This window comes from Drosophila grimshawi, unplaced genomic scaffold (genome assembly GCF_018153295.1).
Source record: "Drosophila grimshawi isolate 15287-2541.00 unplaced genomic scaffold, ASM1815329v1 contig_311, whole genome shotgun sequence".
Lineage (NCBI taxonomy): Eukaryota > Metazoa > Arthropoda > Insecta > Diptera > Drosophilidae > Drosophila > Drosophila grimshawi.
Window position 1 is genome coordinate 4,836,491 of NW_025063098.1, and position 24,390 is coordinate 4,860,880.

General features: G+C 42.3%; 10 protein-coding genes across 11 annotated transcripts; 3 read left to right on the plus strand and 7 right to left on the minus strand.

Moving 5' to 3' along the window:
* Positions 1 to 75: 75 nt before the first annotated feature.
* LOC6563709 (probable tRNA (uracil-O(2)-)-methyltransferase) lies at positions 76 to 1,896 on the minus strand. Its single transcript, XM_001990330.2, has 2 exons — positions 1,626 to 1,896; positions 76 to 1,573 (listed from the first exon to the last, which is right to left on the minus strand). The coding sequence occupies exons 1-2, from the start codon at positions 1,894 to 1,896 to the stop codon at positions 201 to 203; spliced, it is 1,644 nt and encodes a 547-aa protein (XP_001990366.1). The 3' UTR covers positions 76 to 200.
* A 264-nt stretch (positions 1,897 to 2,160) lies between these two features.
* LOC6563019 (2-oxoisovalerate dehydrogenase subunit alpha, mitochondrial) lies at positions 2,161 to 3,967 on the plus strand. Its single transcript, XM_001990329.2, has 4 exons — positions 2,161 to 2,365; positions 2,436 to 2,970; positions 3,040 to 3,205; positions 3,269 to 3,967. Exons 1-4 carry the CDS (start codon positions 2,297 to 2,299, stop codon positions 3,816 to 3,818), a joined length of 1,320 nt encoding a protein of 439 aa, XP_001990365.1. The 5' UTR covers positions 2,161 to 2,296; the 3' UTR covers positions 3,819 to 3,967.
* Positions 3,949 to 6,348, minus strand: LOC6563018 (AP-1 complex subunit mu-1). Its single transcript, XM_001990328.2, has 2 exons — positions 5,266 to 6,348; positions 3,949 to 5,195 (listed from the first exon to the last, which is right to left on the minus strand). Exons 1-2 carry the CDS (start codon positions 6,271 to 6,273, stop codon positions 4,737 to 4,739), a joined length of 1,467 nt encoding a protein of 488 aa, XP_001990364.2. The 5' UTR covers positions 6,274 to 6,348; the 3' UTR covers positions 3,949 to 4,736.
* Positions 6,349 to 6,643: 295 nt separating this feature from the next.
* LOC6563017 (methyl-CpG-binding domain protein 2) lies at positions 6,644 to 8,818 on the plus strand. 2 transcript variants are annotated; one of them, XM_032737391.2, is made up of 3 exons: positions 6,644 to 6,907; positions 7,213 to 7,677; positions 8,135 to 8,818. In XM_032737391.2, exons 1-3 carry the CDS (start codon positions 6,777 to 6,779, stop codon positions 8,616 to 8,618), a joined length of 1,080 nt encoding a protein of 359 aa, XP_032593282.1. In that variant the 5' UTR covers positions 6,644 to 6,776; the 3' UTR covers positions 8,619 to 8,818. The 2 variants fall into 2 exon arrangements, with proteins under 2 accessions (XP_032593282.1, XP_032593283.1); XM_032737392.1 differs by lacking the exon at positions 7,213 to 7,677 and having other exon boundaries at positions 6,691 to 6,907.
* Positions 8,818 to 10,892, minus strand: LOC6563016 (metaxin-1 homolog). Its single transcript, XM_001990326.3, has 5 exons — positions 10,545 to 10,892; positions 10,299 to 10,445; positions 9,871 to 10,149; positions 9,405 to 9,800; positions 8,818 to 9,331 (listed from the first exon to the last, which is right to left on the minus strand). The coding sequence occupies exons 1-5, from the start codon at positions 10,890 to 10,892 to the stop codon at positions 9,260 to 9,262; spliced, it is 1,242 nt and encodes a 413-aa protein (XP_001990362.2). The 3' UTR covers positions 8,818 to 9,259.
* A 160-nt stretch (positions 10,893 to 11,052) lies between these two features.
* On the plus strand, positions 11,053 to 12,644 carry LOC6563015 (U6 snRNA phosphodiesterase). Its single transcript, XM_001990325.3, has 4 exons — positions 11,053 to 11,204; positions 11,260 to 11,607; positions 11,678 to 11,699; positions 11,762 to 12,644. Exons 1-4 carry the CDS (start codon positions 11,119 to 11,121, stop codon positions 12,074 to 12,076), a joined length of 771 nt encoding a protein of 256 aa, XP_001990361.1. The 5' UTR covers positions 11,053 to 11,118; the 3' UTR covers positions 12,077 to 12,644.
* LOC6563014 (IQ and AAA domain-containing protein 1-like) lies at positions 12,133 to 15,759 on the minus strand. Its single transcript, XM_032737393.2, has 5 exons — positions 15,469 to 15,759; positions 13,833 to 14,830; positions 12,673 to 13,581; positions 12,370 to 12,540; positions 12,133 to 12,307 (listed from the first exon to the last, which is right to left on the minus strand). Exons 1-5 carry the CDS (start codon positions 15,718 to 15,720, stop codon positions 12,133 to 12,135), a joined length of 2,505 nt encoding a protein of 834 aa, XP_032593284.1. The 5' UTR covers positions 15,721 to 15,759.
* A 190-nt stretch (positions 15,760 to 15,949) lies between these two features.
* On the minus strand, positions 15,950 to 17,998 carry LOC6563355 (vacuolar protein sorting-associated protein 45). Its single transcript, XM_001990323.3, has 3 exons — positions 17,835 to 17,998; positions 17,567 to 17,765; positions 15,950 to 17,512 (listed from the first exon to the last, which is right to left on the minus strand). The coding sequence occupies exons 1-3, from the start codon at positions 17,925 to 17,927 to the stop codon at positions 16,080 to 16,082; spliced, it is 1,725 nt and encodes a 574-aa protein (XP_001990359.1). The 5' UTR covers positions 17,928 to 17,998; the 3' UTR covers positions 15,950 to 16,079.
* Positions 17,999 to 18,120: 122 nt separating this feature from the next.
* LOC6563354 (mitochondrial pyruvate carrier 2) lies at positions 18,121 to 20,185 on the minus strand. The gene is made up of 4 exons (XM_001990322.3): positions 20,088 to 20,185; positions 19,192 to 19,603; positions 19,077 to 19,117; positions 18,121 to 18,686 (listed from the first exon to the last, which is right to left on the minus strand). Exons 2-4 carry the CDS (start codon positions 19,358 to 19,360, stop codon positions 18,426 to 18,428), a joined length of 471 nt encoding a protein of 156 aa, XP_001990358.1. The 5' UTR covers positions 19,361 to 19,603; positions 20,088 to 20,185; the 3' UTR covers positions 18,121 to 18,425.
* An 854-nt stretch (positions 20,186 to 21,039) lies between these two features.
* LOC6563353 (importin subunit alpha-3) lies at positions 21,040 to 24,380 on the minus strand. Its single transcript, XM_001990321.3, has 6 exons — positions 24,234 to 24,380; positions 23,663 to 23,907; positions 23,210 to 23,590; positions 22,232 to 23,062; positions 21,983 to 22,156; positions 21,040 to 21,842 (listed from the first exon to the last, which is right to left on the minus strand). Exons 2-6 carry the CDS (start codon positions 23,720 to 23,722, stop codon positions 21,747 to 21,749), a joined length of 1,542 nt encoding a protein of 513 aa, XP_001990357.1. The 5' UTR covers positions 23,723 to 23,907; positions 24,234 to 24,380; the 3' UTR covers positions 21,040 to 21,746.
* Between the last annotated feature and the right edge of the window lie 10 nt (positions 24,381 to 24,390).

Consider the following 24,390-nt stretch of genomic DNA (forward strand, 5'->3'; position numbering starts at 1 on the left):
TATTCCTAACATAAAGGGAAAATTTTACTGAATATGATATGTTAAGCAACAAATAGAAAAAAAAAACAACAGAGGATTTTATAAACGACGTATTTTTTTCATATTAATTAGTGTGCTTAAAAGGTTCTTACAACATATATATTTCCTTTTAATTGTAGACAGTTTTTACTATAGATAAAATGCACATGAGTCCCTTATTACTAGTGTATAAAAGAACATTCATTGTCCTTCAGCGGACAGCCCTGTGGATGGTGTAGTTTGAAGAAACAGGGTCGTTTCTTAACCGTCACCAATTTGCCGGCGACTTGAGTCGCAGTTGCAGCCCTGGGCTTGCGTATGCCAATTTGATCAGTGCCACAAAACTCAAATACTTCATGCTTGTTTCTCAGCAGCGTTTTTATGCCACCACACTCGGATTTGATGCCGCTGAGCTCCTCTTTGCTGAGACCCTGTGCAATGTCCCGCATTGACAACTGTTTCCCCGGTAGCCAGCAGTTATCACTTGTTCTGCTTTCATTACCCAGTAGCTGGCGAAAGATTTTCAATACGAGTGCATCTAAAATGCTCTTCTCGACTTGTGTGCAGTTTCTCACGCTCTCCATTTTCTCACGTAGCTTCACCGAATCCGCCCCATTTTCTAGGCCCGTTTTGTGCTTTTGCAGTTCTTGCTGTACAAAGTATTCCAGATTTTGGAAGGATTTTGCTGTTTGTTTTAGACCAATCAGCGCCAAGCGCTTGGTGCTGGGTATTTTAAGGCGATCCTGCAGCGTTTCAAAGCCACATTCATCGGAAATTTGACGAGCGTAGAGTACAAAATCCTGATAGGCGCTGATGCCAGTGTTGCGGCGCTGAAATTTTCGACCGGAAAGCTCAAACGGACAGCAGGGCAGCAGAAAAAAGCTTGTCTTCAGACGCGCTGCGAGCACTGGCAACCACGGCGAAAGCTCATCGGAATGATTGCCAATTAGCCAATCGATGCCCGGGAAGTCCAAGCGAAAGCTCTTTGGTTCCACTGTTTGCTCTAGGAGGCAAGCAGCGGTTTCCGCCGGATAAAGCGACCACAGCTTACGTCTGCGCACATCGTAACCGTATCCCTTGTAGCCCTCCGCATTGAGCACGTGCACTAGAAGTCCATTACCACAGCCCAGATCGGCAAATGCCTGTGGCTCCGATTGTGTGCAGCTCCACAATGTGATTAGATAGGCGGCAATCGCCAGGTCCTCGTAGATGAACTTTAACGGATCTGTGGACTCATTGGCTGTTTGCCAATATTGCAGTAAGCGTTGCGCGTGTTTTTGCTTCAGGGATTTGTACAGATCATTATACTTTTCCATGTCCAGCAGACGCAACGATTTCTGTGCGCCTTCCGCACGTTTGCTTTGTGACCAGCTGCAGAGCTTTGGCTTAAGCACAAACTCTGCCCAGCCCCGAGGGCTTTGCTTCGATTCTTCTTCCGATTCCAGTCGCTGCTTTAATATGACAACTTCCAGCTGGCCGCCAATTAAATGCACGGCGAAATCATCAAAGGCTTCCGCGTCTACAAAATGGCATTCATAGCTTTGCTTGGCAAAATCTATAAGAATTTATTTTAAATTATGTTCCATTAGTTGTGAAACATTTCTCACCCACAATTCCAGTGGCCAGAATATTTGTGGCCATCTTTTTGGTCAGCATTTTGTAGCTGATATTGAAGCCCTCACATGTTCTCGCTTTGGGAGCTGTGTGTAGCTGCTGTTGCAGTTCATCCTCGGTGGATTCGCATAGATTGCCCTGCTTGTGCTTTTGTACTTGTGTTATGAGCACCTCAAATATCTTTTTATTCAAGGCATGATAGTTTTTTATTAATATTGCAATGGACTGCCAGAATTGCGCCTCGTCGATCTGCTCAGCTGCCATTTTGCAATATTTACCAACACTTTGAGGCTAGTATGTTATTCGCCAAAAGCACGAGCAAAGCAAAATATTTCAATTGACATAAATGTAGATAAATCGCAAGTAGAGAGTTATTTTATACTTTAGTTGCCCATACACATAGTAAATAAGCCAATTAAACGCAATTTCACTGATATCATACTTAATCATTTTTTACACAATAAACAATTTATTTTTGCTCGTGATTTTTTGCGTGCACAGGTTATGTGCTGCATACCCCGCCTAACCACATACCTGTTGCGTAACGCAGCTGATTGGAGTAGAAGGCAACAGAGGAACACGCAGCAGTAACATAATTATCAATTATTTTCCTTGTGTTTCCTATTCCTGTTGCAAATACCCTTTCCGTTGATCATTCGTAAACATGTCTTTCCTGCGCAAATCTGTTAAACTGTTAAATGCCGCCAGCGCGGCAAGACAAAATGTCAAAATGGTGTGTATTCTAATTGGAAAACACAAGTCAGATCACAAGTTAATTGTTGCTATTATTTTCCTGCTTTTAGCTGTGTGCAGGAAGCGCACAATGCAATTACAGTTCCAGTGGACAGGCAGCGGAGATTTCTCCATTTCCCGGCGCTCGCGATGCCCCCTTCATAAACAATTTGAAGCTGATGATGCCCGAGGACTATGCCCCAATACCGATTTATCGGGTATTGGATCGTGATGGTTATCTGCTCAGTGAGCAGGAGGATCCACAGCTCAGCCAGGAGGTGGTCGAGAAAATGTTCCGCGACATGGTGCAGCTCGCTACAATGGACAAGATTCTGTACGAGTCGCAGCGGCAGGGACGAATCTCCTTCTACATGACCAACTCGGGCGAGGAGGCGTCACACATTGGCAGCGCAGCTGCCCTGGAAATGCGCGACCTCATCTATGGCCAATATCGAGAGGCGGGTGTGCTGGTCTGGCGCGGCTTTCGTATCGATCAGTTTGTCGATCAGTGCTATGGCAACGATGACGATATGGGACGCGGCAAACAAATGCCTGTGCATTACGGCTCCAAGGAGCTGAACTTTGTAACCATCTCCAGTCCGCTGTGTGAGTGGCTAATTTTAGATTTATTATTTTCCATTTAATACTCACAATTGGTCGATTTCCTCTGGTTAGCAACCCAAATACCTCAGGCTGTGGGCGCTGCCTACGCCTTGAAAATGAAGCCCAACAACGATGCCTGCGTCGTTTGCTATTTTGGAGAGGGCGCCGCTTCCGAGGGAGATGCACATGCTGCCTTTAATTTTGCAGCCACACTTGAATGTCCCGTCATTCTCTTCTGGTGAGTCTAGCTTGATTCGCTTTATTCTTTTCACATATGACTGTCAATTTTATGTTCCATTAGCCGCAACAATGGCTTTGCCATATCGACGCCGTCGAATGAGCAATACAGAGGCGATGGCATCGCTGGTCGTGGTCCGATGGGTTATGGCATTGCCACGATACGCGTTGATGGCACCGACGTATTTGCCGTGTACAATGCAATAAAGAAAGCACGGGAATATGTGCTGCGCGAGAATAAACCGATTGTGTTCGAGACGATGGCCTATCGTGTGGGCCATCATTCCACGTCGGATGACAGCACCGCTTATCGTTCAGCGGAGGAGATCGAGGTGTGGAACACAGTGGAGCATCCCATCTCGAAGCTGAAGAGCTATATGGTGCACAAGGGCTGGTTCAATGAGCAGCAGGAAAAGGAGTTCGTGAGCGGAGTGCGCAAGCAGGTCCTCAAGCAAATCTCCATCTCGGAGAAGAAACTTAAGCCCAATTGGCGTGAGATGTTCGAGGGTGTCTACGATCAAATGCCCGAGCATCTGCAGCAGCAGCAGCGCGAGCTGGAGCAGCACATCGAATCGCACAAGCAATTCTATCCGCTGAAGAGCTTTAAGCAGTAGCCAGCAACGGCAACCACCAAATATCAAAAAAAATATCCTACAAAAACTTAACCGGGGTGTCAATCGAAATGTGCATTTATTAAGTTTAAGCAAATATGTTATTCTGTTTTCCTTTATAATAAAAGAATTGTATAAGGTTTCAAACCAAATTTGTCATTGTTGCTAAATAGTTAGAGGAGACGCGTTAATGCTGGTTAAATATTTGATTTCTTTTATTGTGAGGCATGCCATGCAAAACCGTTGTAATTTACAAATGCAACATATATTTTCTCGAGCATTTAGCTTAGCTTTAATTACAAGTTGTATGCTTTGGAAAAGGTATTACAATTTATTAGTTTGGTTTACGTACAAAATACAAATACAATACACAGGAAAAAAAAACAATACCTTTTTTTATAATTAGGCGTATTCCTGCAAACGAGTAAAATGAATTGAATTCAAAACAAATTGAAAAATGAAGATTTTGTAAATTAGAAACTTCGAAATTAGCTGCCATTGTTATGTTTCTTTTGATTTTTGACTACACTAACAAATATTAAAATATTTTAAGTTGCTAGCTTTCAGCTTGCTTTTTTGTTTACAATCCGATTTAAGAAATATTTTCAATCTCATTCAGCTTGCATAAGTACGCTAAAGGCCGGCTAACACACTTTGTTATCTTCAAATTTAAACTTCATTAGTTTAACAGAATATTTAAAAATTTGGTATATTGGCTTAAAAACAATCAATAAATTTACTAAACAATTGCGCTTGCAGGAACACATTTGTAATATGTATGTTATATATATATATATTTACTTTCGACTTAACGCACATGTGAAGGTGAAGAAGCTATCTAACATAATCCTAACTCATATTAAACGCAACAAGAAGGATATTCGCTTAAGCTTGGCTGGAATGTGTGGGTGTGGATCAGGATCAGTTGGTGCGCAGCTGATAGTCACCGTTCTGTGTGATGTAGCGCACCCAGGGCAGCGCCTGGTAACCGCTCTTCTCAATGATTTTCAGATAGCGCACTTGGATGCCCGACGTGGTAAAGTAGGGTATCTCGAAGCGCACCTGTATCGGCGGCTTACCCTCGGTATTGTCCTCACTCTCGACGCTGGGCAGGCCAAAGTGGGCACGCATTAGGTACTCCTTGCCGCCGGGAAATGATTTCACCGTCCATATGATGGCATTCTGTTCGGGCGCATATTTGCAGCTGCCAATTGTTGTTTTGAATTTCGGTGAGTCCGCATCTGCCGGCACTGGTATAACAATTTCCACATTATTTGCCGTCGATCTGCGCTTAAATTGAGATTTTGCCTTAATCATGTACTCAACGCGCGAATGGGCATGTCGTTCAATCACCGATTCAATCCAGATCAGTGGCTTCACCTGCTCGAGAAGAAGAATGAAAGTTTTAACTTTTTGATTGTGGCAGATCCCAAATTCAATTTCTACTTACATGCGTGTTGAGGCGATAGGACATCAGCTCAAATTCTCCATCTGGTGGTATGAACGAGATTGTGCGATCGTTTTCGAAACGGGACAGACGCACACACTGATGGAACTTCACATCCTCCAGCTCGACGGACTTGGATTTGCCACGGCCGGTGCTCTCGAAGAGCACCTTATCGTTGAGGCCCAAACGCAGCTCTGGCATGCCCGAAAGATAGACACGCATTTTGATGGCGCCAACGATTTCGCTGCGCAGAACATTGCCATTGGCATTGGCCAGCAGATTGACCGACTCGATGACATCGAGGAATACCTCATTTTTGCGATATTTAATGCCCTCGGAACGCCAGGAGACGGCGTTCGTGACGGCGACGGGTATGCGCGGCTGCAGCTCAAGTTTGTGACATTCCTGTGTGATATATTCCTGCAGGATTTTCGAGTCCGTCGTCTGCGGATAGCCAAAGTCAATGAGCTCGTCGAGCAGCTCGTATATGATGACAAAATTATCCCGTATAGACTCCTCCTCCAGCTCCTTGAAGTATTCGACAAACACCTGTGCGATTTTGTGCAGAAATACAAAGACCAATGCAATATTCACATTCTTATTGCGCGGCGTCGTCGACACAATGTACAAGTTATTTGTCTTAATGTACGCAAATGTTGTTTCTGTCGTTTGCAGGATGGGCGTGACGAGACCCTCCTCTTCACGTTCCATGAGCAGCGGCATAAATTTATCGATCACCGCCATGTCAATGTTGTCGCCGCGATAATTGCGGGATATCAACACCTTGCCCTTCACGTCCAGCACAAATATGGCTGATGAAGACATTTTTCCTTGATTTTTTTTTGTTGTATTTTTGTGTGTTGGCCTAAAATCTTCCAGATGCCACTTGTTTTTGTTGGCCCAGAAAAATAAATATAAATGTAACACAGTTCGGGCTGTATTTGCGAGTCTGTGAAGTGGATGATTAAATTTAAAACACCTTGCAGCGACTCGTATGCACTTATATTGCATGCATTTCTATTGAAAATATTTGAATTTTGTCATTTAACCATACGAATGGAATTAAAGTTTAGTCACACGAAAATTACTTACGTCGTCGACTGGTGCTTCTTCTTTATACTCTATACGTTCACCTAGGGACTTTTGGTCATTTTACAGCACTAAAATTGGAGTAATGAGTACAAATTGACATAGATGATTGACTGCTCAAGATTACCTCTGAAATACTTGACCGCTTTTATTTGTTTTGCGCATCTACGTTTTTTAGTGTACATTAAAAGTCGAGAAACAGTGTTGCTCAAGGCAAATAACAATTTAAGTGGATACAACTTTGACGTCACAACTATTGGGCAATCGCAAAGAGACTATCGATAGTTACTCCCAGAGAAACCTTTTACGATGTAGTATTCTTCTAGGTATACACATCACTAAGTAAAAGTATCGAATAAGACGCTGCTCCTACAAATGTAAGAAAAATAAACAAAAGGGGCGAAAATACTTAAGAAATTTGGAGCATGCAAATGAATCCGAGTATTACAATCGAGAGAAAACGCGTTGATTGCAACGCATTACCCAAAGGCTGGCAGCGTGAGGAAGTACACAGAAAATCGAGCTGCAATTCGGGCGTTGATGTTTTCTACTACAGGTAACCAAGCAAGTAAATTACTCGGCTGATCATTAAGCAAGCGCAGGTACACACGGTGAAGGTGAAACCTGGCAAACTAACGTTAACTGTAATTTACACACAAACACACACACAGAAACACATCTGCGACTGCACGTGCGATAACGAATACGTTGTACTCACTCTCACTATTTTTTGTTTTATGACATTTACCACACACAAACACACACACCCACACATACGCACACGCACAAACACCCACCCCCACCAACCAAAAATCCAACAAAAAACTATCCCCCACCCAACCAATTTGGATGTGTACGCAGCCCGACAGGCAAAAGAATTGAAAGCAAACCGCAATTAGCACGCCAATTGAGCGCCGAGATGTTTGACATAAGTAACTTTGATTTTCAAACCGGCAAAATGCAGTTGCAACGGCAAATGCCCTCCCCGTCGATATCGCTGTATCGATGCAATGCAGCAGGCGCCATTATTAGCAATGCCAGCCTGGGTGGCAACGCAGCCAATGCACTCAAACGCAAATATAGTCGAGCTCAGGCTCAAGGCTCTAACATCAACATCAGCAACGTCAGCAGCAACAGCAGCAGCAACAACAACAACAATCACACCAGCAGCAACATCGGCATTGCAGCATCAATAACAGCAACAGGAATATCGCCATCAGCAGCAGCAGCAAATACAACGACAACAACAGCAGCGGCTGCAGCTAATCTGCGCCAGCAACAACAACACCAACAGCAACAGCAGCAACAACAACAATTTGAATTCAGGTAGAGCCAAGCTGAATGGTCCTTGGCTCCACGAGCTGCTGCATGCGTCTGATCTTTTTGCAATTTTTATATGCTAACACCACAAAATTTCAACAATCACAACAATTGGCCTTTTATTTTAATTTGTTACTGTCAATCATTTGTAATTCTGCATTTACTTTTATACTTCTCTCCTTCAATTTGTGCATGTTCTCTAAAATATCTCAATTGTTGCTTGCCTTTGTTATTTCTACTTAATGTGTTAAATAACAGACTGTTGGTAATTGCTTCTATTTTATATTAGAATTGATTTTCTTTCGTCTTTCACACCAAATGTACAACTATTTTGAACAACGATATAAATTTGCTTAGACATTGGAAACGCTTTGAAGTTCTGAAGTAAATTCTTCATGCTAGAAATTTCACAACTGTTTTGTGGTTCATTATGTGTGATTGTAATTTATTGTTGCCTTTACAGCCGCGCTCTGCGCACAGATGTCTCACTGGTGCCGCCCATACGACAGACAGCCTCCATCTTCAAGCAGCCGGTGACTGTGGTGCGCAATCACGAGCCCAGCAAGGTGAAGCACGATGCCAAGCACGGTGGCCAGGAGAAGCCCAAGCAGCTGTTCTGGGAGAAGCGATTGGAGCGCTTGCGTGCCTGCCATGACAACGGCGAGGAACTGGACGAGATATCACTGCCAAAGACCATACGCACCGTCGGTCCCAATGTCAACGAACAGACGGTTCTACAATCTGTGGCCACGGCCCTCCATATGCTCAATGCCGGTGTTCACGGCCAGAGTTCGACCAAGGCTGAGCTCACAAAGAATGCGATGGCATTTATGAATCCCGAACAGCCGCTGATGCATGCGGTTATCATCTCAGAGGACGACATACGCAAGCAGGAGGATCGCGTAGGCGTGGCACGCCGAAAACTACAGGATGCGCTCAAGACATGAGTGTCCGAGCGAAAGGAACATTCAGTCTTAGATATTCCAGTACGGCTAACATATATTGTATAACTATAATCACTTCCAATTTATAAGTTTAGTCCATTGCTTGATTTCCGTTTCCTCTTCAAATCAATGTGGAAAACATTTAATACTAAGATTAGATTTTTAATAAATACTATTTTAGTCAAGCAAAAAAACACACATATAAAAATGTTGAACATCTTTGAGATTAGCATATCCCATATATTTAGAAACACACAGTGGACGCTCGAGACTTGTTTTAATTTTGAATACAATTTGATTGGAGTTTGAAAATTGCTACGAATCTAATTGCAAGAGGACCACTATGCACCACTTAATATTACTAAGTTATTTAAGTAAGTTATAAATAACGTTAACAGCGTCAGTTACACGTTTTATTACGCTTTGGTTGCTGCTTTCTGGTTTCTAACACACAATTTAACATAGGGGTAGGTAAATAGTTTAAAACCGAATGACAAATGTAGGGCGCATTCTTGTAATATACGTAAATAAATCGTATATACAATTATGCGTGTAATCTAAGTGAGTTGCTTATGGACACTTCTCTTTGAATGCTTTAAATATACATAGACAATTGGAATCTATAACTGTACAGCGCTTTGTTACTAATCCAGTACCTCCTCCAATTCATCGTCCTCATAGTCGACGCCATCGTAATCCGCTGACGAGCGTGTTAACTGCAAATACAACGAATATACAAGGATTTTACACAATGTAATTTTGATATATTTTTTAGAGATTTGTATTTACCTGGGTGTAAAGTCCACGCCAAGCTGCAAATGCGCCCATTGCCAGGACAGCGCCTACACCGGCGACAATTTTTGTGTTTAGCTCCGTTTCCACAAATTTACGCTCCGACGGCGTCAGAGTACTGTCCGTGTAACTGGAGCCTTTCGTTAGTTTTGTCGAACTATAGCATTCGTTGCGGAAAATGTCCTTGGTGATGCGATTGATGAAATTAACTAGATTTTGACAGCCTTTTATGTGATTCTGCAGCGGATTGTTGGGCAGTGTTATTTTAAAGATAATGGCCAGATAACTGTAGACAATGGCATCCAATTCGCTGTACGTATCGCCAAAGAACCAAACCTTGCGACCCAACTTGCGCGAAAGCAAGTTTACGCACTTTTTGGCATTGACAACGAGCTGCAAACATAATTTTGGATAATGTTGTTAAGAGTTTAAAGATTAAGTATAGGATATATTCTTAACTTACATAGTCACCATCATGCTTTTCCAGCTTATCGTTAATATCGAAACCCCCCAGAACCTGAACCACATCGCAGGCTTCGCGCTGATACGTTGACGGGTAGTAGAAGTTGAATGGAAATGGTGTGCGCTTTGCATACAGACCACGTGTGGTCGTATCATAGTTGTGGGGATCACCGTACAGGAAGTAATGGTAGTAGGCATGCAACTGTGTAAATACCCAGTTCGAGTATGTGGTGGACAGGTGCTTTTGTTTCGTATTTAAATGCGCATCCACTGGATAACCCTGAAAGAAATTTCAAATTTCAATTACGCTCTTGGTCATGTGTACAAAAAAAAGAAAACAACAAAATAAGTTGAGCTATCAGCCAATGCCTATAAATAGGTTCAACAGGTTCATTCAACCCGGGCTGGGTGCTGTGTTGTATTGTTCACCTTAAGATCCAGCACGCGTTTGATCTCCTTATATCCAATAAATTTATCATTGCCTATTTGTAGATAGGGCAATTTACCAGCACCGGAACGCAATGGATTCGCATTTGTTTCAATGTCCATGGGACAGCGGGTGAAGCGTAACAGGCACTGTTTTGCAATTTCACCAAAAGACAATACGTTGATTAATACATATTTATTGATATCGCTGATAGGAGTTGCGGCTGATTATGATGCAACTAAACTTACCAAGGCACGCATACATTCGAAATCAATGGACGGCAGCCCCCATTCGCCCTTATACACAAGGAGCTTGGAGCCCAACTGCATTATTAATTTGCTCTTTTTTATGATACTGCTACTTGTTGTGATTGATTCAGCAATGCGCACGCAATTGCATTGTAGAGATGTATTAATCAAAAATAAATATATCTGCCAAAATGTGCCGGACGATTCGGAGAGAGAATTTTGACTAACACTCACGGCCAGTGTGACTGTACACTTGCAATGTACATAATACCAAATGTATTTGTATTTAATTTCTTGCGAATAGTATTTTGACAGTGGCCGTTTTTGGCGCCAAAATGAAAAATGCATTTAACGTGTGAGAAAGATTGTGCACAATCAAATTAAACGTTGATACTGTGTACATACATTTCTCTAAAGTTATCTGCACACCAACGGAAAACATGGGGTTCATTAGTTTTGCTTGTGTATGTAAAATCGATTACGTACGAAAAATATGGTCACACTGCTGATGTATACCTGCCGTGAGCAACTTATTGCAGCGCACATAAAGTAAATAAGTAAATAATCCCACAATATGTCACTAGTAAATTACGGTAGCAGCTCCAACTCAGAAGGCGAGGAGACAGAGGAAACACCGGCCGCTCCAGTGATTCGCAAGAGGTAATCTTATCTACTGTAAATATACAATGACTTGTGACAATTTAAAGGCGCATAGACCGGCATTACCCACAGCTGCCTCTTTGTTGGGCGCTAAGGTAGCAAAACCCCTAGTTGAGGAGGATGAGGCAGATGACTTTGAGAATGCGGCTTTGCATGGAGGGCGGATACGCAGCTTTAAGCATGAGCGCGGCAATTGGGCAACTTTTGTGTATGTGTCAGCTGGGGACTGTGCCGAGCAGCTGGAGGACTTTCAGTTGGAGGCCATCGAAAGACTGGCGCCACAAATTGAGCTGCACGCCAATGAATCATTGCATCTGAGCTTGAGCAAGACTGTCGTTCTGCAATACCATCAAATTGATGAGTTTCAACGATCGCTGCAACAGGCACTGCATTGCTGCGCTGGGTGCGTATTGATGGACTCGTCAGCTACTCGAGTATATTTATATTGATGAGATTCCCATTGTTTTTCACAGCTTTAGCAGTACGCTGCATTTGGTATGTTTGCTCAAGCCTTCTTATAGATGACAAATTTGTATACGTATAGAATTCTCATCTAGCTCAGTGTCTACACAAATGAGGAGCGCACGCGCACCTTTCTGGCCGTGCAGCTCGATGCTGCCTTTACGAGTAAAATGTCGTCACTTTTGCGGCCCGTGGATTTGGTTATGCGTGATTATCGCTTGCCTCAGTTCTATGAGAAGCCCTCGTTTCATGTTAGCCTGCTGTGGTGCGTTGGCGATCATCAGACCTTGCTGCAGGATAAGCTGAAGGAACTGCAGCAATTGCTCGATGATCATGAGACCCTCCAATTGGCTGTCAATGAAGTGAACTGCAAATGCGGCAATAAGGATTTTACTTATAAGTTGAAATAGCTACGAAAATGATTGATATTTATAGTTTAAGTGGATTTTTTTTTCTAAAATTAAGACTAATTTAAGCCTTTCTTTTTGTTGCCATTGCCCTGCTTGGCCTGCTGTGCCTGCTCCTCAAGCAGCCGCTCCTCTTCCAGTTCCAAAAAGCGTTGGCGACGCCGACCCAATGGAGTTTTCGACCACCACGATTCGAATGCCTCCTCCTCCTCGCGATAGACAGGATCTCGTGCACTGCGCAAAGTACACACAGATTAGCATAGAATTTGGATGGATTAATGCCTTTTTATACCCACCAGAGCACATTGATGAGCTCTGCATTTGTGAGCGGCTGGGAGCGCAGTTGAAGCTTGCGCTTACAAGTCATCACCTCGCGTAGACAGGCATCAACTGCTCCAATGGTATAGCCATCTGATATTTTAGCCATGGCACTGGTGTCCAAGTTGGACAAGCCACCAGAGTACTCACTGTAAATGATATAGTGCAAAGATTAGATATACAAATGGAATATCAACTTAATTATTTTCGGAAAACAAACAATTTTTCATATTAGAACTTATCTTTCAATCAATAATCTAATCATTTAATCAAATACCCACTGCAACAAAGTTTTCCAGGCATGCGACATGGCGCCGTAATCTGGGCGTGGAATGTATATGAAACGATTGTAGACGGACTGCAACAGCTTTTGATCTGCCTCCCAGGGTAAGTTGGAGGTGCCAACGAAAATGACCCGATCCTCGGGCGCAATATTTTTAATGAGCTTGGGCAAATCCTTTTTCAAGCGCTTGGGATCTGTGCGATCCGTTTTGGGTATTTTCTTCATAAACGGACGCTCGGCATCGCCCATATAAATAATTGCCGGCTGTAACAGCCGGGATACCTTAAGGACCAAGTGTATGAGCATGATTAGACCAGATTTTCCGGGATATTTGCCCACAATATTGGCTGGAGTGAGATCAAAGAGAACGGCGCCAACTTCTGTGCAAATCGCATGGAGCAGCGCCTTTTTACCGGATCCCTTGGGACCAGCTAGCAGAACAGAGCGTATTAGTGGCGTACAATTGTGTATGGCCTCCGAGCCGAGGGGCAGGATGCAATATTCGGTGAGCACTTGGCGTATGTCACCTGGCGATGGATTTGTTCCATTGCGCGCAGTTAGCGCCTTATCGCCCAGAAATTGTTTGAGCTTCAGTTCGGGATATTTGCGTATAATCCCATTGGTAACCAACTCCTCGTACAGTGACTCTGTGGTGCGGTCGGGCGTCAGATCCTTTTCCTTCTTCTTTTTGCTCTTCTTGCCGGAGCGACGGGTCTTCTTGTTGCTCTTCTTCACCTTCTTGCCCACCATCGTCTGGAGTAGCTCCAATTCCTGACGCATCACATCGTCGACGGCGCGTCGAAACTCCAGCTCCACTTCTTGGTACTTCTCCGTATAGATCATATCCTCGTTGGCCGCCTGACTGAGCACGCCAGTTTCGTCCTTGTCGCGCCAGGTGTCATTGAAACTGCAGGTAATTATCAGAATAATCGTAGCTTAAATTTTAACAACATTTTGGTTTAAGTAGAAAATAATTCTAATCTTTGAATTACGCAAATTTTGATGAAATATTAATAAAAATAGAATTGAATTCTTAAAGAATTAATACAAACTGAATATAAAAGGAATACTTTTATTAGATTGAGCATAAATTGAATTTATCTTAATTTAATTGTATTTTTAGCTTGAATTCAACTTCAATCGAAAGACTTTACTCACTATTCAATTTCAGCGCGTATATCGGGCAGACAAACCGACGGAGCCGGCTGAAAGTTGATATCCTCTTCCTGATTTTCGTTAACATTTAAATCGCCGCTGCGCGCCGGGGATTTGGATTTATCCTTGGTCTTGCGCGACTCCTTGGAGGAACGCGCCGAGGAGCGACTGTGCTCGCTCTCTGTGCCCGGCCGACTGAAAATGTGCAGCGAGCCTCCCTGATCCTCTGAGGGAAAGTCGGGCAGCTTGCCCGTCTTGTCGTAGCAATCCTTGATCCAGGCGCGTATCTCATCGGCAATGTCCTCCTTCATGGTGGGGCCATGCTTCAGCCGGATCTCCTCCAGTATGGTCACCTGGCGAGCCTCAAATTGGGCTGCGTACGTCTGTTGCGCCACATGTCGCCGCCTGACGTCGTGCTCGCTGTGCTTCTCCAGCTTCTCGGCACGCTCCTTAAGCACCGCAGCCGGTGGCGGCACCATGCCAATCAATATCATCTCATCCATCTTGCGGCGTCGTGTAATGCGACGTGCCGTGTGACCACGCCACATTTTTTGTATCTTCATGGCGGCCATGAGACCGGAGTCGCTGCGCTCTTTATCGCTGCGTTCCTCCGATTTGCCCTTTTCCTTGCGTATCTCCTTCATAAAGTGCGCCCGGAGACGTCCTTGCCGAGCACGCTCGTGCATCTGCAACAGCCGTATGGCCTCAATCTCGGTGAGCGGCTCCTCCAGAGCATGCTCTTCCAGCCAGCCCAGCTTGATCAGAATCTCGTGCATTGTGCGCTTACGGAATTCCAGCTCCTGTTCGCGTTCACGCAGAAAATAGCGAGGAATACGCAGCTCCGTCTCAATGGGTGTAAGTCGGAGTCGTTCCACGACATCATCATTATAGCTAAACTCCATCAGATCAATGTTGACCAGATCATGCTTTAGCTCCACCACACGACCAAGGCAGGCATCCAGCAGCTTGCGCACCAATTCACGCTTCTGCGGCTGTATCATCTGAGGGAATGGGAGTGAAAAAGCGATTACTAGAATTAAATTAAAATAAATAACTTGATATATTGTTATTAATAATTGCAAATCTGAAGTTGACGGATAGTTTAGAGGATAAATGTATTTAAATATATGAAGATTATTTATCAATTATTGAATTACAGAATATCCGGCTTGTGACAAAGCTAATCCTTATAAATTATTTGACTAATAATAATACTTGTATTTTCTGGGTACTTGCAGTTCTCATCCAGAGCAATCTCGGATTGGCAAACGATAGAGCACTTACAATTTAAATAGCTCAAGATATCATCATTAATAATTATTATAATTGAAGTAGAGAACTAATTGAGAGGATAAATATATTTACAAATCTGAAGTATTAGTTATCAATAAATGAATTTCTTAATTGAATTGGTGGAATATCTAGTTAGGGATAAAAAAAACTAAAGCTATTCCATTTATTTATATTCCCTTTAGTTATAATAGATCTGATTAATAATAATACTAGCATTGTCTAGTTTCACTCATCAATAATTGAAATTCTTGACGGAATTAAGGAAAAAACTAAAGCTACTCCTTATGTATATTTATTTAAAATATAACTGAGTGAAAATAAGTAGTAGTATTTTCGGGATACTTGCATTGTCGTAGACCTCCTCCAGTCGATTGCTTAGACATATATAACGCAGATAGAACTCATATAGACTGGCCTGCAGCAGAGCCTTGGCATCGGCAGCGGCTGCCACCGAGCTTGAAACGACGCCAGTGACGCCGCTAATGGTGGCCACAGTGGTGTCCACATTCTGATTTTGTCGCTCATAGTCAATGATGGCCAGTTGTTCGCATTCATGCTGCGACTGATGCCAGATATCGTTGAAATATGTGCTGGACATGACAAAATCACTTTTCACAATGATTGTTAATCCAAAAACTTGCGCTTGGTTACCACTTAAACCAGCGTTGCCAACGGTGATGCATGAGACATCTCCAAGGAGGAAGTTAACCATTTGTTTAGTTGTAACAAACATTTCTAATTCTTTCCATAATTTTATGTTGGTTCTCATGGCGAATTAATCTCAAAAAATATTCAGATAAGTTTATGTATTTAGAAAACATGATACATACAAATATGACACATAACAATGTTAAGCGAAGATTTAATTATAGGATATTTGGTTAGAATTACACATAAATAGTTAACAATAATAATATGTATAGCTATATTTTTAATAGGGAATGCGTCGGCGGACCCTTATAGGTTGTCTGGGGAGCAATACTTAATCATGGATTTGGTATGTTTGAATTGTGTGCCGTTTGTGGCCGCCAGCACTTCATTGATGAAGCTCTGGGAATTGTGTATGGTGGTGCCACCGAGGATGATCCGATAGCCAGCATTATTCAGTTGATGTACCGTCAATGCCTCCTCATAGGTAGCGCCGCCAATGATGAAGACAACCACTTCCTGTGGCGGACGTCGGAATGGCACCAGCTCTGAATTAATAGCTGGATAGAGTGGATCTAGTTCGCGACCCTTGAAAACATCCTCTAGCGTTTCCTTCAGCAGCGGCGTGTGCTGTGTGAAAACGTTCTCCACACCCTTGAGGCCTTTGATTAGGATACGGGTTAGCTTCACGGCATCTGTGATTCGCACCATATTGAACAGATCGCCTTGGCGCACATGCGTGCCCGCATACTCAATCAAAGCGGGCACAATTTGTGTATTCCCACCGCGACTCTTGATTATCTGCAGCAGACCTGATGTATCGCAATTTGCATGTCGCTCATAGCGCAGAGCGTAGAGTGCCACCAGTTTGATAGCATCATCAATGCTAACTCGTTCGTCTGCAATCAGTTTCTTGATGCGTTGCAGCTGAGCAGAGTGCTCCGCCTTGCACGCAATCTCTTGCTCCAGTTCGGATACCTCGAATAGATTACGCTTATTCGTAATGCTCGACAGTTCACCCATGATGCACAAGTGTTTCTGCACGGTGCCGGACATCTTCTTGAACTGCGGATAGGATTCAATGAAGTTCTTCATATCGGCAATACTCTCGACTTTCTTATGATCGTTCGCCTTGCGCTGAAACTCTTCCATTAGCTGTTTTATGGTGCTGCCAATTTCACCATAATTCGCGTACATATTGTTGCCATAGAAGTCGTCCTGATCGCCGGATAGCACCAGCTCCTTGAACTCCTTGGGCACACTGGGCCGTTCGGATAGATCAACACGATTGTTCCGTATTTGCAACAGCTCATGCACCATGGCCTGATATGACCATTGGTGCAGCAGTGAAGTAACTGGATCATCACGACGATCCAGAAGCAACAACAAAGGCGGCGCAGCGCCATCCGCATTGCCGCGAAAGTCAAACAGTGAGGATTCCTTCGTAATCTGATCGTAGATTAGCTTGGCCAGCAATTGAGCCACTTGCGAACCGGCCCTATATCGTATGACCGGATTTAGTTTAAGGGATAGCAGCACAGCTGTTATGCCCTGCACGCTGCGTTTCAGCGCGTCCGGCAGCCAGTTCAGATTTGTCATACAGTTGGGCAGGTTGAGTGAAAATAAATTGGGATTCACGCACAAATAGTCCGCATACAATTCCTTTACCTCCCGCACCGACTCTGACTCATCGCATTCGGCCAGGTACTTGATATCAGTGCGTGGTATAATGTTGCTGAAATCTGTTAAAAGAGCATAACAACATAATCTTTGACAGCTGTTAAGAACACACTTACAAATAAAATATGCACTATATTTGGGATTGCGCAGTTCGTTGGCCAGCAGCTGAATGTTCTGCTTTGTGGGGCGTATGAAAACAATGCACTTCAGATACTTTAACCGTTCATTGGATCGTCCAGAGTCGAGGCGCTCGAACAAATACACCTCTCGTTGCAGCATATCCGACTGGCTAAATGCCATGGATATAATACTGGTCTAAAATATTATACAAAATTTAAGAAAATTTTTGCCATTTAAATGATCCTAATTTTCGCTAATTCCTACCGTCTCCTTGTCCAGCAATATGATTTTCATGCCTGGTCCGGACTCTGTGCACATCTTTTCAATGTACAATTTAATGCCGCTTATTAAATTCATTGTTATTTACAGATTTTACTAAGAGAAAATAAAGTTGCAAAATGTAATGTGTCGAACCAGCTGTTGGCAGCGATGTGTAGAAAAATTACCCCTCCTCAGGCTATATTAATCGATTGCTATCGATACTTATCGGCGGACATTGCGCGATTGTGCATAATTTAAAAGCTCATTTAATTTACAATACTTTCTACAGTTTAGACTAAAGAATGTTTGTTTATTTTTCTTCGCTTTTTTTTGTTGACGACAAAATCACAAAAGTCTATTAATGCTACGTGTAATTAAAACATACGCGAAGCCTCCAACATTTACAACTTAAGCAATACGAATCACGTTTTGTAAGGCAACAGTTCACCACTCAAATAGAGCAAAATGGTCAGTCGCTTAAACTAAAATAACACAATTTAAACTAAAACGCAATGTGGTTTGATATGCGTCTGCTGGGTTGTTGGGTTGCCCATCCAAGGATTGGGCATTGTGCATTGTACATGGTGCAGTTGCTCATTGCGTCACCGCTGGCTTCTCTTCCTGTTTCTTCTTCAGCTTCTCCTGATCCAAATAATAGTTGTAAGCACGGCCCAGTTGCACTAATTGTGTCAAGCCCACAAATAGATTAACGGCGAACAAACTGTAATTCTTGGGTATAATGACAAGAGAGTAACGAGACCAAATTATGCCCGTCGCTGCTAATGCACTGCAGCTCGACATGGAAATTGTGTCCGCCGGACGCGCCAAATCACTGAGTCCAGCTGCGACGAGACCCTAAAAATAAACAATGTATATCAAGTTGTAAATTTCTGTTGATTAGTTAACATTAGCAGAATTTGCAATCGTTAATTGTAAAAACACAATCTCAACACGCACACACACACACAGGGGCATATATGTGTATATATGTATATACGTATATATAAGTGCGCAGGTATTGACGCTGACGCTCTCAACGAGTTTATTGTACGCAAATAAACCAGCAATCATAAAAAGCAATCTGAGCAGACGGCGACACTCTCTCGGATTTCTGTTTATAATTCTTCATTAAAATATTGTCTATCAGTCGTAGACAGTGATAATGCAAATTAGCGAAGGTCATGCAGTCCAAATTATGTAACTGGCTGATAGATTATCCGTCCATCTGTCTGTCCGTCAGCTTACCCATTTGAAGATAGGTGCCCAGAAGAAAATCGTTTTGGGACCTAAAAACAAAGCGGAACAGCATTAAAAACCAAGCGACACGTGTACTTTTTGTGGTAAACATTTTTTTATTTACCTGCTGGATGCATCCAAAGCGGTCTCATCTTGGCGGGCACAAATTTGTCACAAGCTCCAATCATGCCATTGTAGAGCTTCGTATGGATGCCCTTCCCAGCGGCAGCAGCAGCTGATGAAGGTGGTGGCGGTGGTGGTACTGGTGGTGGTGGCTGAACGGCTGTCGACATTTTGTTTGTGCGAAATTTAACGGGATATCACAGCGCAGCAACAAAAAATCAAATTCCAGGTAAAATCAAGCGCTGACTAGTGTACGGACAGACAGCTTCTATCGTACTGAGTGAATGGATTTGGCGTGAATAACAAAAGCGTCGAGTGGATGAAAAAAAGCGTCGGCGCGCTGAGTTCTCTCTTTCTCGTTCTCTGTGTGTGTGAATGTAGCGTGAGCGCCCTGCAGCGAACTAGTGAATGACCTGTCATTACGGAATGCATTCGATATGCATACAATGTAATTAATTAAATAGTAATATGTATGTTGCTGGACCTTCTAATTCAATCACAAATTTGACTTTGTGAAAGTTTCAGCTGTGCACGCCTGTATATTATTGTATATTATGTAAGTTTTTACATATTTCGTGTATTATTTTTTTATCCAATATGCAATTTATTTACAGAAATTTATAATATATTTATGTTTATTATTAAAATCGTCGGGCCATGCTTAACGCAAATTAATATGGGTTGGAAGCAACACCGAATACAAAGTAAAGATTACGAATCTAATTCGTAATGTGATATTTTCGCTGCTGGGTACGGCCGCAATTTAACACACATTTCAAATACAGCTGAGAGTGCAGTTACACGAGTTTGACGTTTTAAACAAATACAAACGAGCAATTAACCTGTTTATCGAATAGAATTCGCAAATTGTACAGTTTTCAATTAGCTCTCACTCACATGCAACGTCCTTGGCCTTGACAGACAACCACACAACACACGCAACATTTGTCCGACATTGCCATTCGCTTAATGCCTGCGCCAATTTCCGCAGCGCAATGTTGACGGAAGCATTTACATTCACATGCATATGTATAAATGCAGTGCAAAATGCATTCGCGATGCACTCGTCTAAAAATAAACATCAGCTGTGTCTGCTCCGACTGCATCACGAGATATTTCGATCTTCACAAAGTCACTGCTTGTTGTATGCCAACAGGTCCTCAAAATCATGTGACAAAAATAGCGATTTAAAACTAAATTTCATTTATATAAAAAATAAAACTGATTTCATGTTTTAATAAAAGTCTAGAGATTTAAAAAATAAACACTCTAGCTATTAAATTGCATTGCGCCATTGCCAATATCTTGCTGTATATAAATTCTTAAAAAAAAAAAAATGTCAAGATTTGCTGCTCGCTAGTAAGGCAACGCATAAGACTTCAAATAAGTCGATATAATTTTGCTATCGATAGTTACTCAATGCTGATTAATGAACTACTCAACACTAAACTGGAATCTAGGCGGTTACACGTGAGGTCCACTTTAATATATATGTATATAATGCGTGCACATCTCACTCTATCTGTACAAACGTATACACACTGTGTGATTCTCACAAGTGAATCAACTCTCAGCACAGTGTGACCAAACATATATACATATATAATTTAAATTTGAACAGACTATTGCGCATCAACGCAAAAACGTATATTGTTATAACGATGACAGACTTACATATTTGTGTATATGTAAATATCTGTATCAGTAACATGCTTAGTTAGTTGCCACACCTTAAAACTAGGGCGCCATAATTTAATTTTTTACATACAGATGTAAACAAATATTTTCTATTTTCCATCAGAATGAACGTTTATATCTCACCTGTAAATGGAAATAAAAGCGCAGAATATGCTGTGTTCTTATCGTTTTTCATGTTAGAAATGTTTATGTAATTTAAATTACAAATCAAAGGCGTACATTTCAATAAAATTATTCATTACAAATCAAATAGTTCTACAATTTTTATCTTTTCCTGTGTGTTTTTGTTGTATTTGTTGTTGTTTGCTGTGTTTAGCACATTTTTGTTTGTTGCAGTTGCAATATTTCGCTTGCGCCTTTGTAGCCCGTTTAGTGAAATATATAAATATATATATATGGAAGATATCTACTATGAAATTTGGAACAAACTGAATTGTTGGAAAACATAAATAACTAAAATAAAGGATTTTACTATTGCAACATGCATCAGACAAAAGTTCAACAAATTAATTATTTCCATCGAATTGTTATATATATATATATATTTACATACATTATTTATGTATGCACGTATAAATGTTAACACAGAAGTTGAAAAGGGTCGATTGCTGCAACGATTTTACGTTTATCTGTAGTTAATGTGTATGTATGTTGTTATTGTATATATAACCAAGCTGTCATATAGAATGTGCATATTTTCCTTTTTGCTGTCAGAGCTGGTGTTGTTTTAGTTATTTTTGTTGTTGTTGGTGTTGAATGGGCACAGAGTATCGCTCGAAATCTTATTGCTATATGCTATCATCAATGGAGTATACACAGATTGGTTGTGTATTTGTTTTTCTTTGCTCGTCCGTGGAGTTAAAAGTTGAACGAGTTCATTGGTAGTTTCTCTGTATTCGGATCAAAGTTGTATTCTGTGCCATCGGAGGTCGGTGCCAGGTTAGATTGCTCGCCCTGTAAACGGAATGGACACAAAGGTGTTAATCAAATTGTTGCAACTAATGAATAAATAGTTAATAATTCTTTTATCTGGATAATTGTATTTATGGGAAGTTGATGGGGTTTTTCAAGCTTTGATCGCTTTTGGTATTTACCTCGGTAAAGTATTTTTCGATAATTTCGTATGCCAGCTTGTAAATTTCAACGTTCTCATGGTTCTGGAGGCGCTCAATTTTGGCTAGACCCTCGCACTCCTCAATCAAATTGGCCACCTCCTCGACATGTGATGCGGCCACTTTGAGCATATTATTGAGACCATCGAGCACAACCTACAAAAATAAGGTTGGAATAAAAGCAATAGTTGGAATTAAAATATTTTAAAAATTAGCTTATTTGTGGCTTACATTGATCACTTGTGTATCCTGGCACGAGAGCAGATCGCAGAAAGGCGGAATGACGCCCTCCTTTATTAATGTGAACACCTGTTCGGGTCTGCCGCTAATGGTTAGATTACTTATAGCCCAGGCGGCTTCCTTCTGCGTTTGGAATTCGCCCTTGCTCAGGTTGTCAATGATTTTCGGCAGCAGGCCGACGTTGATGACAGCCTGTACCTGTGACTCGTTGCCAGCGGTGATGTTGGAGAGGAACCACACAGCCTCTTTGCGTATCTTCTCCTTTGGATGCGACAGCAGTGCTGGGAAATACGACAATGCCTCGAAATTGAGCACCACCTGTGTCTGTTCATCCGAACCGGTGACAATGTTGCCCACAGCCCGCAATGCTGCCGTCTGCACCTTCACTTCGCTGTTGCCCAGCAGCGGTATCAGCTTGGGCACAACGCCGCTATCGATAACCATTTGAATTTGATCGTTTCCCCCGTCGGTCAAATAGCTAATGGCCCAGACCGTATCGACGAGGATGTTTGTATCAGTGTGATGGATCAGCACATTGAGTGCGGGCAGGATTTCGTGTATTGTCGCTGCTGGTGGCGGCGGATCCTTGTTTCGGCACAAATTCACAATCACCCAGGTGACATTGCGCAAGAAAGATATGGGTATATCCGGTTTAATGAACGACAACAGCGGCTGCACAACGCCATGCTTAATGACATAGTCGCGCAACATGGGACCATCACCAATGATATTGCCCAGTGCCCATACGGCTTGTTCGCAGACATTCGGTGCGGGTGAATTCAGCAATTGAAGAAAGAGCGGCACGGCTCCAGCTGCAACCACCTGCAAGCGAAACGATATGATTCAGATGCGATTAGTTGGAATTTCCAGCAGCTTTCAGCTGTGATTCATTTTAAGGCTTGATAATTGTTTTATAAATATGTATATATATAGCTTAGTACAGTTCTGATGGATTAGGCTAGTGCTCACCTGATTGGTTTGATCGGAAGTGCCTGATGCAATGTTGGTCAATGCCCATGCGGCTTCAAATTGGAGCATTGTGTGATTATGTTGCTTCAGGCAATCAACTAGAATGGGCAATATATCGCTATTGATTAAATCATTGATGGGTGGATTCTTGTCGGATGATAACAATTTGCGTGCCGCTTGAACGGCGGCCAACTGTTGCTCCGGCTTCGAAAGATCAGCGGCGGCCATGGCAAGCTTTTTCAAATTTATGGTGTTGGGCAACTGTTCATCCTCATCTGTGTTCGAGTCCAGGTTGGGCACATTGCGACGCTTCAAAATTGTCTCGTCGCGCTTATTTTTGCGCAGCTCAACAGTCACCTCATTGCGGCGACGTCGCATCTCCTAAAATTGTTAATTGATTATTTGTTATTTTTCATATTCAGTTTTTATTGTACACTGTAAATGTTTGCTTACATCTTGATCCTTTCCTTTGTTTTTAAAGTTTTGCAAGCGATTTTGATCCAGCGATGTCATTTTTACTGTGTTTTGATGTGTCTGTTGTAGTAGTAATTGTTAGCTTTGTTGTCTGCCAAAAACCTCTAATCAAAATTGAAATGCTTGTTATGCTGCTTGTTATTTCTGCTAAATAAATTTATGGGAATTTCTCTTCGTTGTCCTCCGTTGCTTAAATATTTCAATTATACTCGCAACGAAAATTTCTACACACACGCACACAGATGCAGACAGCGAGACACAAACAAAAGAAGAGCAGAAGCAACACGGGGCATGGAAGAAGCATAGATGTCCGTCCGTACGTCCGTTCGTTAGTTCCAACAAAATCGAAATCGAGAGAACCAACACAGTTGCATGGCAGCACGCAGCACGATGACAATGACAGTCGTAGAAGAGGAGGGCAGAGCCACCAGGCGACGAAGAAGAAAAAGAAAATGAAAAAAAAAAGAAATGGCGATTACAAATGTTGTCAATTCGCAGCCAAACGCCTGTTTTGGCACTGTGAAAACGAGTTGTCTCCGCTTCTACTTACATTTCCAGCTAAATTGGCCCGTATTTATAACTTGGCTGACACTTTACAGGCCTCCCAAACAGTGATTAAACCTTTTTTTTTGATATATAAAAATTGCAATTCGTGACAGCGACGTAACTAAAGTTGGCTGCGCTTCGCGACGACAATGGGCTGCCAA

Bases quoted from the DNA above. Each gene is read 5' to 3' on its own strand.
- LOC6563709 (XM_001990330.2), bottom strand. From the start codon at position 1,896: ATGGCAGCTGAGCAGATCGACGAGGCGCAATTCTGGCAGTCCATTGCA. The intron at 1,574-1,625 runs GTGAGAAATGTT...AAATTCTTATAG, and splicing joins TCTGGCCACTGGAATTGTGG to ATTTTGCCAAGCAAAGCTAT.
- LOC6563019 (XM_001990329.2), top strand. From the start codon at position 2,297: ATGTCTTTCCTGCGCAAATCTGTTAAACTGTTAAATGCCGCCAGCGCG. The intron at 2,971-3,039 runs GTGAGTGGCTAA...TCCTCTGGTTAG, and splicing joins AACCATCTCCAGTCCGCTGT to CAACCCAAATACCTCAGGCT. The intron at 3,206-3,268 runs GTGAGTCTAGCT...ATGTTCCATTAG, and splicing joins TGTCCCGTCATTCTCTTCTG to CCGCAACAATGGCTTTGCCA.
- LOC6563018 (XM_001990328.2), bottom strand. From the start codon at position 6,273: ATGCAATATAAGTGCATACGAGTCGCTGCAAGGTGTTTTAAATTTAAT. The intron at 5,196-5,265 runs GTAAGTAGAAAT...CTTCTCGAGCAG, and splicing joins CCTATCGCCTCAACACGCAT to GTGAAGCCACTGATCTGGAT.
- LOC6563017 (XM_032737391.2), top strand. From the start codon at position 6,777: ATGCAAATGAATCCGAGTATTACAATCGAGAGAAAACGCGTTGATTGC. The intron at 6,908-7,212 runs GTAACCAAGCAA...ATGTGTACGCAG, and splicing joins GTTGATGTTTTCTACTACAG to CCCGACAGGCAAAAGAATTG. The intron at 7,678-8,134 runs GTAGAGCCAAGC...TTGCCTTTACAG, and splicing joins CAACAACAATTTGAATTCAG to CCGCGCTCTGCGCACAGATG.
- LOC6563016 (XM_001990326.3), bottom strand. From the start codon at position 10,892: ATGCATTTTTCATTTTGGCGCCAAAAACGGCCACTGTCAAAATACTAT. The intron at 10,150-10,298 runs GTGAACAATACA...AATTTCTTTCAG, and splicing joins AACGCGTGCTGGATCTTAAG to GGTTATCCAGTGGATGCGCA. The intron at 9,801-9,870 runs GTAAGTTAAGAA...TTATGTTTGCAG, and splicing joins AAAAGCATGATGGTGACTAT to CTCGTTGTCAATGCCAAAAA.
- LOC6563015 (XM_001990325.3), top strand. From the start codon at position 11,119: ATGTCACTAGTAAATTACGGTAGCAGCTCCAACTCAGAAGGCGAGGAG. The intron at 11,205-11,259 runs GTAATCTTATCT...AAAGGCGCATAG, and splicing joins GCTCCAGTGATTCGCAAGAG to ACCGGCATTACCCACAGCTG. The intron at 11,700-11,761 runs GTATGTTTGCTC...ATTCTCATCTAG, and splicing joins TTAGCAGTACGCTGCATTTG to CTCAGTGTCTACACAAATGA.
- LOC6563014 (XM_032737393.2), bottom strand. From the start codon at position 15,720: ATGTCCAGCACATATTTCAACGATATCTGGCATCAGTCGCAGCATGAA. The intron at 12,541-12,672 runs GTGGGTATTTGA...TATCATTTACAG, and splicing joins GCCTGGAAAACTTTGTTGCA to TGAGTACTCTGGTGGCTTGT. The intron at 12,308-12,369 runs GTGGGTATAAAA...TACTTTGCGCAG, and splicing joins GAGCTCATCAATGTGCTCTG to TGCACGAGATCCTGTCTATC.
- LOC6563355 (XM_001990323.3), bottom strand. From the start codon at position 17,927: ATGAATTTAATAAGCGGCATTAAATTGTACATTGAAAAGATGTGCACA. The intron at 17,766-17,834 runs GTAGGAATTAGC...ATAATATTTTAG, and splicing joins TATTGCTGGACAAGGAGACG to ACCAGTATTATATCCATGGC. The intron at 17,513-17,566 runs GTAAGTGTGTTC...CTCTTTTAACAG, and splicing joins ATATAGTGCATATTTTATTT to ATTTCAGCAACATTATACCA.
- LOC6563354 (XM_001990322.3), bottom strand. From the start codon at position 19,360: ATGTCGACAGCCGTTCAGCCACCACCACCAGTACCACCACCGCCACCA. The intron at 19,118-19,191 runs GTAAATAAAAAA...CTTTGTTTTTAG, and splicing joins GCTTTGGATGCATCCAGCAG to GTCCCAAAACGATTTTCTTC. The intron at 18,687-19,076 runs GTAAGCTGACGG...GTTTATTTTTAG, and splicing joins GGGCACCTATCTTCAAATGG to GGTCTCGTCGCAGCTGGACT.
- LOC6563353 (XM_001990321.3), bottom strand. From the start codon at position 23,722: ATGACATCGCTGGATCAAAATCGCTTGCAAAACTTTAAAAACAAAGGA. The intron at 22,157-22,231 runs GTAAGCCACAAA...TTATTTTTGTAG, and splicing joins AGGATACACAAGTGATCAAT to GTTGTGCTCGATGGTCTCAA. The intron at 21,843-21,982 runs GTAAATACCAAA...TTCCGTTTACAG, and splicing joins TCGAAAAATACTTTACCGAG to GGCGAGCAATCTAACCTGGC.